Source organism: Zea mays, chromosome 2, assembly GCF_902167145.1.
Source record: "Zea mays cultivar B73 chromosome 2, Zm-B73-REFERENCE-NAM-5.0, whole genome shotgun sequence".
NCBI lineage: Eukaryota > Viridiplantae > Streptophyta > Magnoliopsida > Poales > Poaceae > Zea > Zea mays.
In genome coordinates this window covers 237,418,764-237,432,169 of record NC_050097.1, presented here as the reverse complement: position 1 = coordinate 237,432,169, position 13,406 = coordinate 237,418,764, and the positions used below count along the sequence as shown (strand labels likewise).

At 42.4% G+C, this 13,406-nt stretch overlaps 2 protein-coding genes across 3 annotated transcripts; one reads left to right on the top strand and one right to left on the bottom strand.

Moving 5' to 3' along the window:
• The first annotated feature begins 968 nt into the window (after positions 1 to 968).
• LOC732778 (beta-glycosidase-like) lies at positions 969 to 5,628 on the top strand. 2 transcript variants are annotated; one of them, XM_008670443.2, is made up of 10 exons: positions 969 to 1,284; positions 2,299 to 2,674; positions 2,771 to 2,909; positions 3,258 to 3,424; positions 3,527 to 3,748; positions 3,846 to 4,017; positions 4,103 to 4,336; positions 4,426 to 4,575; positions 4,801 to 4,930; positions 5,209 to 5,573. In XM_008670443.2, the coding sequence occupies exons 1-10, from the start codon at positions 984 to 986 to the stop codon at positions 5,391 to 5,393; spliced, it is 2,076 nt and encodes a 691-aa protein (XP_008668665.2). In that variant the 5' UTR covers positions 969 to 983; the 3' UTR covers positions 5,394 to 5,573. The 2 variants fall into 2 exon arrangements, with proteins under 2 accessions (XP_008668665.2, NP_001105868.3); NM_001112398.3 differs by having other exon boundaries at positions 984 to 1,284; positions 2,302 to 2,674; positions 5,209 to 5,628.
• Positions 5,629 to 9,588: 3,960 nt separating this feature from the next.
• Positions 9,589 to 13,037, bottom strand: LOC100278480 (uncharacterized). Its single transcript, NM_001352908.1, has 3 exons — positions 12,408 to 13,037; positions 11,725 to 11,945; positions 9,589 to 10,349 (listed from the first exon to the last, which is right to left on the bottom strand). The coding sequence occupies exons 1-3, from the start codon at positions 12,880 to 12,882 to the stop codon at positions 9,762 to 9,764; spliced, it is 1,284 nt and encodes a 427-aa protein (NP_001339837.1). The 5' UTR covers positions 12,883 to 13,037; the 3' UTR covers positions 9,589 to 9,761.
• Positions 13,038 to 13,406: the final 369 nt, after the last annotated feature.

Below are 13,406 nucleotides of genomic sequence, written 5' to 3'. Positions count from 1 at the left end.
CATTCCATTTTCTACTATCTCCCATATACTTGGATGGAGAGAGAACAAGTGGCTACGCATTTTGTGACTCCAAAATCCGTAGTCCTCTCCATCAAAGTGAGGAGGTTTCCTAAGGGGAATGGAAAGCAAATGAGCATTGGAACTTTGCGGAATACGAGAATAATCAAAGGAAAAGTTCGAATTAATCGATTTCTTTTTCTCGTAGTCGTTGTCGTTGTTGTCCTTTTGGGAAGAAGACTCGTCGCTGTCGTCGTAGTAGACAATCTTCTTAATACGTCTCTTCTTCTTCCCGTCCTTCTTTTTATGACTTGAGCCCGAGTCAGTGGGCTTGTCGTCTTTTGGCTCATTGATGAAGGACTCCTCCTTATCGTTGATCACCATCCCCTTTCCCTTAGGATCCATCCCTTCGGGCGATTAGTCCCTTTCTTGAAGAGAACGGCTCTAATACCAATTGAGAGCACCTAGAGGGGGTGAATAGGTGATCCTGTAAAAACTTGAAACTTAAAGCCACAAAACTTGATTAGGAGTTAGCACAAGATTACACAGAACAGCGAGTCCTGTCCAGTTCAACCTAATCCAAATACAGTGTGAAAAGATGAGTGGATCTGCGTGGTCCACAACTAGCCACCCTGCATGCATGCATCTGCCATCGCGGATGTCTCTCGGTCTCTCCTGGTTTCGTGGCTGAAAAAATAATTGAGAGTTTTTTTTGGATTCTCTAAAATAAATAAAAAAACGTTTAAAAAAGGCGTTTCTGTGTGAGGTTTGAATCACGTAAAACTCTACTATGATATTATTTGACAAAAAGAAAATAGCTTCTACTTCAACCAAGAAACAGCTAGACCAAAAAGTAGCAGCAGGTCGTCAAAGTTTCAAATTGAGTGGGTCCTGTGCTACCCCACACCACCAGGCGCGCGCCACCTCCTCTCGCCACGTGTCCGGCCGCTAAGAACTGGGCCTCCTCATCCTCCCTCCGCGAGCCGATGCTTCCCGCCACTCCTATCCATCCATCTCTTCCCCACGCACACAACAAAAGATCTCAGAGCCACACAGCGAGCGCGAGCGAGAGGCGCGCTGTTGCGGAAATGCCGCTCCCGGCGTTCCTGGCGGCGGCGGCGAGGCTCGCCGTCCTGCTGGCCGCCGCCGTGACTGCGGCCAACGCGGTCTCCTTCGCGCGCTACCGGCGCCGCCACCTCCGCCGCATCCCCAACCCCATCGACGAGTCCGCCGACCCCGTCGCCGACTTCCGCGCCCTCCGCCCCGCCTCGGCCGAGGACGCCGCAGGTCCCCTTCTCCTCTTCGTTCCGCCCCTCTCAACCCCTGTCCGCCTTGCACTTGTTTCGGCTGCTCCTGCTTGGGTCTAATGATGGTTCTGGTTATCGTATTGGTGGGGTTGCCAGTTTGGGTTTCCTGCAACACCATTGGCTCATTTGTATAGTTCTGATGTATGGTAATTTGTTGCGGAATCGGTTACCTTTCTAATTCAAGACGAGTAATTGATACACAGATATGTGAATTAATCAAAGAAACCAACTAAATTTGTTAGATTATACGGGTGTTTGAATGCATTAGAACTAATAGTCAGTGGCGGACCTAGGATTTGAACTTAAGGTAGTTGAGCACAATTGTTTGACATATAATATTGTATATAATTTGATATATATATATATATATATTCCACTGATTCAATACATGAGTAGAAAAAATAAAATATCTCTTAATGCATTCAGTTCATCAAATTAGGTTGCAAGATGCATATATTTGTTTCTTTCGACCTAAACGATGAGTACTAGTTTGTTTGAGCCAAATTCCTGGGTAGTCATAGGCCTACCTAGACTATTCTGTAGGTCTAATAGTTAGTTGACTAAAAAATTAGTATTGGAATTAGCTAGCTAACAAATATCTAGATAAATATTAGCTAATTTTCTAAAAATAGCTAATAGTTGAACTATTAGCTAGATTGTTTAGATGCATACAATTAATTTTAGCAGCTAATTATTAGTTCTAGTACGTTCAAACATCTCTCATATAATCTGAGCAGATTATAATTCTAAACAAATAGACTATAAAACAGAGAGGGTTCATGCGAAATTGCGGGTCCAGCGTACTGTGTATCCCTGCATAATATTCAGTCTTAACCCGTACACCATTGTTAGTCCGCACAAGTCAGAGAATCTGCTTCGTAGATTTGAAATTCATACGAACAGACACATGATTATTGGAAAGCAGTTTAACTCCATGCGACATGGAAAGCCCTGTATCCTATTCCTGATGGTGTGTGTGTGTGTAATTCTTTAGCAGAAGATGACAGCTTCTTCTTTGGGCTAGCGACCGCGCCGGCACATGTGGAGGACAGGTTGGAAGACGCTTGGCTTCAGTTTGCGGTGGAGCACTCCTGCGACGACAAGGAGGCCATGCGCGACCCTACGACAGCAGATGCGGTGATGGCGTCCGCTGCAGGGGACGGAGGTGCTCAGTTGGCTTCTCGTAGGTCGTCCAGAGGGGATGATGATAGGGATGGTGATGGAGAGTTGAGGAAGCCTCTTAAGATCGCCATGGAGGCGATGCTCAGGGGGTTTGAAATGTTTGCTGAGGGTGGTGAGTCAGGTTCTGCTGCTGCTGCTGGTGACAGTTGCAGCCACAACGTTGCGGCTTGGCACAATGTCCCTTGCCCGTAAGTCCCAACCGTACCTTATGTTGTCTGCTCAACTGTTGTAGATGTTGTCCCAAGTCCCAACCCTTCTGTTTGTCTGACATTTGGACAATCCAGGCAAGAAAGGCTTAAGTTTTGGTCTGATCCTGATACTGAGTTGAAACTTGCTAAGGAAACTGGGATCAGTGTTTTCCGCATGGGGATTGATTGGACGAGGGTAATGCCGAAGGAACCAATCGAAGACCTCGAGAGCTCAGTGAGTATTATGAATCCACTCTACACTTCATATGGTTTCTCTGAACATTTATATACTCTCTCTCTCTCTCTCTCTCTCTCTCTCTCTTCTCTGTGTAATGTGTTGTAATCTTTGCGATGGTGGAATAAGGCACAGACATCAAGGTGCTGTTTGGTTCACGAAATGTAACGTAAAGGGTAATGGTAATGGTTTACACTTGATTACAGGCGGTAAGAAGTTTGAATAGTCCGGTATCAAATTTTAGTACGGTATCTGATTACGGTTGGACTAAAACAAACATGATTTAACGTAATCATTTACCCATTACGTTACAAATATTTGAACCAAACGGTACCCAATTTTGTCTAGGTCAATTTTGCGGCGCTCGAGCGGTATAGATGGATCGTCCAAAGGGTTCGTGACTATGGAATGAAAGTGATGCTTACGCTGTTTCACCACTCGCTTCCACCTTGGGCCGGAGAATATGGCGGGTGGAGGATGGAAAAAACGGTCAAGTACTTTCTGGACTTTGTGAGGTGATCCATCCTTTCTAGCATATGCAGTCAAACTGTCTGTCAGTACTCTTCCGATCCATTGCATGAATATGTTAAAAAATAAAGTTAGCTTTGGATGTGCAGGCTTGTTGTTGATCGTGTATCAGATTTGGTGGACTACTGGGTGGTTTTCAATGAACCTCATGTGTTTGTGATGCTGACCTATTGTGCCGGTGCTTGGCCTGGTGGTGACCCTAATGCAATCGAGGTAGCGACGTCTGCTTTGCCGACTGGTGTATACAACCAAGCATTGCATTGGATGGCTATTGCACATGCGGAAGCCTACGATTACATACATTCAAAAGGGTATATATACAACATTGTTACTCGAAATGCAATTTCTCTAATAACTAATTAAATTTCCACAGCTATGAGTTTTTAACTCTTTGGCGATTATCTACAGCGAAAGTAAAAGGAAGCCGGTCGTTGGTGTCGCTCATCATGTATCATTTACACGACCCTATGGTCTGTTTGATGTTGCCGCTGTCACACTGGCTAATTCATTGACCCTTTTCCCTTACATCGATAGCATATGTGACAAATTGGATTTTATTGGCATCAACTACTACGGGCAGGTAAACTAAACGCTACTATCTTCTTAGATAAAATTTTAATGAACATTTAAAACAGCGAGTTGATGGTTGCTCTGTTTTCATGCAGGAGGTGATATCAGGCCCTGGCCTAAAGCTCGTGGACAATGATGAGTACAGCGAATCTGGTCGGGGTGTTTATCCTGACGGGCTGTTTCGTATTCTGATTCGGTTTAACGAACGATACAAGAGCTTGAATATACCTTTCGTAGTTACTGAAAATGGAGTTTCTGATGAGACTGATCTGATCCGGAAACCATATATTCTGGAGCACCTGTTAGCCATTTATGCTGCAATCCTTATGGTCGGTTCTTAAATTAATTTGTACTGAAAACATTTTTAACCGGTCATGCATATGTAGCTTCCAACACTGATAGACATTTTGTTTTGAAGGGTGTGCCTGTGCTTGGTTATCTATTCTGGACAACGTCAGATAATTGGGAATGGGCAGATGGCTATGGTCCTAAGTTTGGGCTTGTGGCTGTTGATCGTGCTAACAACCTAGCACGGAAACCTAGGCCATCATACTATTTGTTCTCTAAGGTGAACTCTGGTTTCATCAAATTTTTATACAGTAACCTGTCTACCCATTGTCCATAGAAGTATAAAACAAATTTGAAATGTTTGTGCATCTTGTTTCTTGTATCCCTTGTTTTGCAAAACAAAAAATAAATAAATGTGTAGACTTGTGATAATTTCTCACTCCTTTTTTCATATTAGCATTTGATGTTTCTTTGATAATCTTAACAAAATGCACTTGAACTTCAGATTGTTACAACTGGGAAAATCACAAGACATGACAGGTTGGCTGCTTGGAGGGAGCTGCAACAGGCAGCGTTTCAGAAGAAAACACGCCCGTTTTTTAGGGCAGTAGATAAACATGGCCGGATGTATGCAGGTATGTGATTATTCCTTCCAAAACATTTTATTATATTTTGACATTATTATTGGGTGATGATTTGTTTCTCCTAAAAAAACATGATAAGTCGACATACTATAGAATATGACAATTAATATTATTGTCTTCAGACTTCTTAGAGTCGAGAGTGATGCTCTGTGTTGGTTTTCTTATATTGAATTCATACTACAACTCTTAAGTTGTGTTACATATAACTACCGAAGGGCACAAAGAGAAGGGAAAAAACTAGCTGAAATAAAAAAATTATTGTTCTTCAGGGGGTCTGGATCGGCCTATCCAGAGATCATTCATATTGCGGGATTGGCGATTTGGTCATTATGAAATGGAAGGCTTGCAGGATCCTTTCAGCCGATTTATAACATCCATTATTTCAACAATTTTGTGGAAGAAGAAGATCAGTTACATTGAGGATGAGGATATTTCTTATTCTCTTTCTTGTTGATGCTTCTTACTCTAGGTGTTATGTCTAAGAGAATTTGAGGTCCCATTTTTTTTTACTTTCACTGTATATGGCCTGTATAAAATTGTTTGCCCTTATTTTTATATGTAAGTAGCATGATTCGTCCTCTAGACAAAGTAAATATAAAGTTCTAGAAAGTAAAAGTTTCTCTTTATGGATAAATTGCAGTGTGCACTATTTATCATGGTAGTAAGTAACTTATACATTGTAGAGAATAGAGAAACACCTTTACACCCCCCTTGGGTTGGGTGGCTTTCATATTTGGGTGTTGTGATTTCTCTGTGTCGGGCCCTGACAGGTGGACGGGAACAGGTGCAAGGCACAATGCAGTGTTTGGTTGCTCCTGCTAAAGTTTAGCCCGGGTCACATCAAGCGTTTGACTTTTAAATAGGAGTATGAAATATAGACCCAACCAACTGGACTAGATTCGTCTCGTCTTTTAATCTTCGGCTGACAAATTAGTTTTATAATCCGACTACATTTAATACCCGGAACGGAGGTTCAAACATTCGATGGGACAGGGGCTACATCCCCGCTAAAATTTAGCCCCTGTCCCATCGAATGTTTGAACCTCCGTTCCGGGTATTAAATGTAGTCGGATTATAAAACTAATTTGTCAGCCGAAGATTAAAAGACGAGACGAATCTAGTCCAGTTGGTTGGGTCTATATTTCATACTCCTATTTAAAAGTCAAACGCTTGATGTGACCCGGGCTAAACTTTAGCAGGAGCAACCAAACACCCCTGGTTACACCCCGCTAAAATTTAGCCTTTGTCCCATCGAATATTTGAACCTCCGTTCCGGGTATTAAATGTAGTCGGATTATAAAACTAATTTGTCAGCCGAAGATTAAAAGACGAGACGAATCTAGTCCAGTTGGTTGGGTCTATATTTCATACTCCTATTTAAAAGTTAAACGTTTGATGTGACCCGGGCTAAACTTAAGCAGAAGCAACCAAACACCCCCTAAAACGTTAGGCTAGGTACCTGTAGCGTCTTGTCAAACGTGTCGCGTCCAGCTACAGGACAAGGTCATTTAGAGGGTAACCGTGAGTTGATAACCTAAAAAACATCCATGCTCCCGGTTACCAACTACATCTCCGGAATGTATTGGACAACAGTGTAATTACAGTATAGTGACGTCGTCTCTTTTGGGTCTTCGTCTCTTCAAGACTAGTTTGGCAACACCATTTTTCTCAATAGATTTCCATTTTCTCTAAAAAACCAAACACCCCTTAAAGTACTTGTACTATTAAAAAATAAAGTCTAATAAAATCAGGGGCGGATTTGGGTCCGAGCCACCTGGACCGTGCCCCGGGGCGCAGCCCAAAAATTCTCTTGTATATATGTTTTTTTAACAAAAAAATTTAGCTCAAAATACATTTCAGCATAAAATGTGGCCCAAAATACATCCTGCTTCAGCGATTGAGCCTAGCGCTGGCGGCCTCCCTCAGTCGCTCGAGTCACGAGAACACATGCTCTTTCAATTATTTTTGCAAACCTGCGCGGCTGCGCTTCCTATGTTGCTAGCGGCGCGGTTGTCTACATCCAGTCCTCTATCGCTCTCCACGCCTTTAGGCTCTACGGATCCAGCGATGGCACAAAGCAGCAACCTCCGAAGCGGCCGGAGGGCTCTGACTCAGGCATCCGCCACTGCTAGGCCAGTATCCGCCTCCGCCATCCCGCCTCCAGCCTCCCTGCGACCCTGTAGCAGTGCCACGCTACCGCCCAAATCTGCTCCTACCATTACATCTTCTCCCAAACTATACAACTTCCTCAACTTGATTCCCTTTCTTTTCTTATTCATAGGCGAGAGCGGAGCGTCTCCCTAGCCAATGGGAAGCGACCACTTGAGCGCCGAGCGTTGTGTGCTGAGTGCTGACTGTCTGCTGCTATGTGCCCGTGATTCTCCCCTATTGTGAGTAATTGTTCCCGAATGTCTGATCCTCTTTCCCTATCTGTCACAGTTTCACTGGATTGTTTTAAATGTTACTACCCCTAAAGCGCGAAAAATTAAAAGACAAGTAATATATCGTTACATTTGTAGGGTGTTACGTTATTTTTACAGAGCTCCACCACTTAATAAAATCTGCTGCTTATTAGATTCCTTTCAGAACACCATTGCAGTGTGCCACACCCAGAACTTTCAGAAAGATTGCGTGATATAGAAACAAATAAAATAGAGTAATTCTTAAAGACCGCACACATTTCTTCTGTCTTGATAAAGCGGCTTTGGTGTTCTGTCGATAAAGTGCGGGGAGGGAAAGCACATACAGGCACAGCCCTGAATCATCGACCTCAACCACATTTGCTAAGCTAAACCAATTGCGCTGTATTTTCTTGTTATCCATCTGCATCTAGACTTGAATATATCAACTACATTATTGACTGAAACAGGTCCTACATTCAAGCGTTAAGGTACCGTTTAGTTCACGGAACGAGATCCTCTGACGTGGGGAGAGGGCACTGCCGCGTGGCCCCCGCGTGCGACAGGGCCCGCGTGCAGTGACCCTACTGCCCCCTGCAGTACGTCAGAGGAACCTCCTCCTTAGTTCACATAGATCATGTTTGTTTACATGCCCATATCTATATTTTTTGGGGCCCTGGAGCGAAATACAGACTAGTCTTTGTTGGCTTTTCATACAAATCATATTTTATATTTTTTTAAATGTGACCATAGAATTGATCTCTCTATTTCTTCGCGAGGAACAAAGGACAAAATAATTAATTAAACTAGTACATACCTAGCAAAATGAATACATTATTTAATTAATGGGGTTTAGTTTATTGTAATCGGCTAGTGACGTCAGTAAAAAATACTAGTGGTTTCATTGGCTAATGCATACGTGATGCTGATGGAATCAATTGATGGTCAAGTCACCACGTTCCCATATAAGGTTTAAATTCTTGTCTACAATCTTGTCGGTTTGCTATTAGATGTTGATGTTATGTGTTGACTACTGAGACGTGTTGAGTATAGGACCTATCTAGATTGGTGATAGGTACCTTATGCCTCGCAGGATCGGTGGCGGCTCTATCTTGTGCCTTTGTATCGCGCGGTGTAACTATTCGCGTTCATTTTCTATATGCGAGTATGTCTCACTGATTTAGACATATCTAAAGTATCCAATAACACATCAAAAGTGGGGACCCTCAAATTTTTAGGAGCCGGTGAAGTCGGGCCACTTGCACTAGGCCATGTACGGCCATGTTTGTTTAGATTCAACTGTAATCAAATACTTCACTAGAAATTAATACCGGCTTATTCAAATTTATTACCACTGATACCTAATCATTACTGTCGTCACATTTCGTGAACTAAACAACATCTAATTGTAAAGCATAGGGAACTACGTGCACCTGATTATCAACTACAGTACATTGTACTCAATCACATGCCCGGAACTATATGCGTGAGTGGTAGGGCTCTGCATGGCTTTTTCTGCTCTGTGAAGCAAACCAATATATCACTACTGGAATTCGGCACTTTGCCGAGTGCTCGGCGCTTTCTCGAGTGTCACACTCGACAAAGTAACACTTTCAACAACGATCACATTTTACTCGACAAAGTAACACTTTCAACAACGATCACATTTAACTAGAGTAAGACACTCGGTATAGACATACACCTGGCCGTACTTACGTGATACTTGCTTAAATAATCCCTAACAAACTGGTAGGGTTATTACATTCCAAGCAAATACTACACCCGGCCGGCTAACGCATTGTTGTAACTTTTTTCTTGTCGGTTTTTTTTTACTTTTGCAAGTGGACGAAATGCTTTTTTTCCTTTATTTTTATGTAATCTAGCTCTCGTAAGTTTTATTAACAGCCAGCAAATATATCTAGCTTAATTACCCGTTTTCCCTTCCAACAGAAAAAGAAAACGAATCAGCTTGCTCTAACTACTGAACAAGACACCAGCACATGCAAGTGCTAGATCCTTGAACAGTTCTACGGTCCAGCGGGGATATTTCTTCCATGCCAACATATATACAGACTGCTTACAAGGTTGCATCATGGCAAGAGCACAAATGAAAACCTTACTATTTAATCACAATACTCCCTCCGTTTCTTTTTAGTTGTCTCTGGATAGTGCAATTTTATATTATCCAGCGACAACTTAAAAGAAACGGAGGGAGTAGTTTTTTTCTCTCTCTACGGTACAAGCACCCGAGAGAAACAAGCTGCTTGTTGCTTCTTTACATATAGATACATACCGAAATAAAGATCTCAAGAAAATCCCTAACATAAATAAATAAATAGAAACTATTTAAGAGAAGAAAACAAACAGCAGAAAAAACATTTCATCTGGAGCAAATGGGAATAAATAAAAAATATTTAAACTAACTAAACCGGTGCAAATGGGAAGCAGGACCAATAAACAGTGACTTGCAACCCTAAGCCACCGATACTAAGTTCCTTGGAGCTTGCACCCATTTTCAGAGGTTTGAAGCCCTTTTCATCTGTATAGGTAGCAGAACCATTCGTAATGGTGGCCACAACCTTCAGCTCTCTATCTCTATGATAGTCAACAGAAACAACCTGCCGTGCAAGGCTGATCTTATCACCAACATCTGCAGTCTCTGCAGTCTCAAGCAACACAATCCATTGTCCTATACCGGCATTGGCCTCAAAGATGAAACGAAAACCATCAGCTGGCCATGTCCCGCAAATGACTCGCACTTCGATTGTAGCTTCCACAGAATAAGTAAGATAACCAAGCATCAGTTCAAGTGTGCTAAGTCTGCTAGTGTAAGAGTGCTCAATCAAGTATGAGTGAGCATCATTGAATACCCCCAATGAAGTAATAGCTAGAAGGCTCAATTCTTTGTCATCAGATCTAGTAGCACCTTTCACATACAATGAAGCCTCAAATATCACACGACCAGATAGGAGGACAGCACGCACAGGGCCTGTCAGTTCTAAATACGGATTCTGAAGTGAAACAGGATGTAAGCATTGAGCAGCATAATCAATACGCATACAAAACACTAAAACAGGCAAAGCGCATGGCATGAAGTATGCAGCAAATGATGAGATAGCTCGATGCATCAGCAACAATTAGTAAAAGTAACCATGCTTATCATAGCGTATTCGTTTGAGATTGGTAATCAACCCCGAAACATTGCCCTTGCCAAAATACATCGGAAAAACTATCAACTATACAAGTTAAAACTGTCACTGTCATGTTACCGAGACAACAAACACACCCATCCGCTCACAACAGTAACATGATTCCTACTTTCATCTACAAAGGTGATCGTTTCTTCATGCACTGATCAAACCAACACACATGACCAAATCTAATGACATGCCAAACTTATGTTCCTCTACCAGCATGTTTATACAATGTTTCAGCTGTCTACATGATTCCAATGTAAGTAACAAGCAGGGGATCTCTAGGCATGGGAGTCGTGCTAATTTCTGCAAAGCAATAATATAATACCACTATGTATAATGCAGCTGGTAATAGAATTACAAGATTATTTGGTTAGGAGAAACGTGTACAATTACTGTATGGTACCAAATATATACATGCTTGCATGCTAGCAATAAGACATCAGCTAGTGATGCATTTAAGGAAGGGTAAGACTGGAAAAGGAAGTCTAAGGCAATGTTTGGAAGGCTACACATTATGAAAACCAGCTAAAAATATATGTAAAGGATCAAACCAGCTCACATTACGATGTAGATTGAAAAAAATATATATCCAACCACCCAGATTCCTATAATCCCATAATCTGGCTCCACCCAGCTAACAGTAGATATTGCATGGGATTATTGCTACTCACCACACCTCTATCCAAGGATCCAAACAGCCCTAGATATTGCTCTCAAGGTTTAATATCCGGATTTTCATACTCTGTATCCCTAACCCGGATTTCTATAATCTCTAGCCCATCCAAACATGCCTTAAAATTGCCTAGAAGTTTTAGAACAAGGATTACAAAGATAGTACAACACGCTAAAACAATAAGTATTTTGAACCGGAGGGAGTACATGGTTTGAGCTATCTACATGAGACCAATGTAATAGGCATCGCCACACTAGGAATGGGAGTCATGGTAATTTGTACAAGCTATAATATCGCATTACCATGTGCAACACTTTATTCTAAAGACATTGGTTCAGATAAACAGCTGGTACAACAACTGCATGGTATAACTAGCATGTTTGCATGTTAACAGCTACACGGGGCTTATAACAAAGTATGTAGGAATAGGCAGCACGGCAAGAAGCAAGAAATGTAGGAATAGGTGGCACGGCAATAATCAAGAAATGACAGCTGTAAGTAAGAAACACTCCGAACCTGATCGGTGAGTATCTGACATTTATCCCTTTCGCGCTCAAAGATAATATTACGATTATAATCTAATGAGTCACGTAGGGCAACCAAACCAAACACCTCAAGCGGCCACTGTAGACCTCCAGTTATTCCTCCAACTTTGACATAAAATACTTGTACAGTTTGCTTAGCAGTGCCACCGCGTGGCGGAAGATTATGTGTAAATCGCTTGCAAGGGATATTAGCTGCATGTAGTCAAAGGAGATTTCAGATGAGTTAGGACATTAGAGCCCAATTGTGGATAGTAGCAGCAGTAAGGACTACTCCCTCCGTCCCCAAAAAAAAAACAAGTCAATCTAGGTTTGTCCTAAGTCAAAAAAAATTCTCTATAAATTTGGTCAAATTTAATAAAGTTTGACTTAAGACAAACCTAGGATGACTGTTTTTTTTTTGTTTGGGACGGAGGGAGTAAGCAGTAACAACAGCAACTAACATGTGCATGGATGGCATTCAAGTTATTCTTGTCCATCGATCTAGTTCCGATCCTACCACATTTATATCACTTGATATCAAAGGAACGTCATTGTGACTAGATTGATCCATGAAGTATGAAACGATTCGAGATATGACAACCAAAGCAACAAGAACCAAATTAATAGGTAACTAACGTGCAGATCAAGAACGAGATAATCAACAAGTTCACTCACTCTTCTTATCGAAGCTACCGTACTTCTTCAAATAGCAGTTGTCCCAGCTCTGCCTGAACAACATAGCTTGATAGGCTTCAGGGTCATTTACCTTATCGGGGTACCGCCTACGCTCTTCCTCCTCCTTCTCCTCGTTCCTCCTCTTCCACTCCAAGTACCTCTCATACATCAGTTTGTTTTTCTGGTCATTGGATTCTGACCTGGACTTTGCGCTCTCCGATTGCCCTTCTCTCTTAATGTCTCCTTTCCGTGCCTCCTCCCCCTCCTTGTCATCCAGATGACCATGGGTTTGCTTCATCCTCTTCTGCCGCTCCGCAACCTCCGCATCAGAATGCTCTACATTCCCCCGCAACCACCGCATCGGAGTCTTCTTCCTAGCTTCGTATTCCCCGTCGCCGTCGCTCTTCCTCTCCGCCTCCACCTCCATCTCCATCTCCACCTCCGCCGCCTCCATCTCCACCTCCGCCGCCTCCATCTCCGCCTCCGCCTTGCACGAGTAGTTGCCCGCCGTCGCCGCCTCTGGGTAAGAACCCTAGATCTGGTTTTTGCCACTGCCTGGCAGGGGCACAACGCCACCAACAAGTAAATACCCTGGACGGCTACGCCTCCTGGGCCTTTCCTTCTTTTGCTGAGATAAGAGTACATGGGCTGCAATCAATAAATAAAAAAAGACTCCCCAGCCTGGATTTTTTATTTTTTAGAAAAAATCAAAAATATACCATCGTTTTAAAAAAATTGCAAATTTATACTGCTGTCTCTAACTCATTGCCAACTGAATTGGTGACAAAAACCTGGATGGAATGTCGAGTTAGCGATATTTAGGAAACTGGCGACATTTCCCTAGCCCCTATATAGCCTGTCCATTGTCATTTGAAGCCACTAAAATTTTAGAAGAGAAGGAAGGAGAGGAAAACCTTCTTGGTGAAGCCCTGCTGTCCAAGTACGGACAATAATGTCTCAAACTGGAGACTTAAATTGAAATATGGGGTTGTACACAGG

Coding starts and splice junctions, on each gene's coding strand:
- LOC732778 (XM_008670443.2), top strand. CDS start 984: ATGCTTCCCGCCACTCCTATCCATCCATCTCTTCCCCACGCACACAAC. Junction 2,675..2,770: donor TGGCACAATGTCCCTTGCCC/GTAAGTCCCAAC, acceptor TGGACAATCCAG/GCAAGAAAGGCTTAAGTTTT. Junction 3,425..3,526: donor TACTTTCTGGACTTTGTGAG/GTGATCCATCCT, acceptor TTGGATGTGCAG/GCTTGTTGTTGATCGTGTAT.
- LOC100278480 (NM_001352908.1), bottom strand. CDS start 12,882: ATGGAGGCGGCGGAGGTGGAGATGGAGGCGGCGGAGGTGGAGATGGAG. Junction 11,946..12,407: donor CGGTAGCTTCGATAAGAAGA/GTGAGTGAACTT, acceptor GACTACATGCAG/CTAATATCCCTTGCAAGCGA. Junction 10,350..11,724: donor GTCAGATACTCACCGATCAG/GTTCGGAGTGTT, acceptor GTTTCACTTCAG/AATCCGTATTTAGAACTGAC.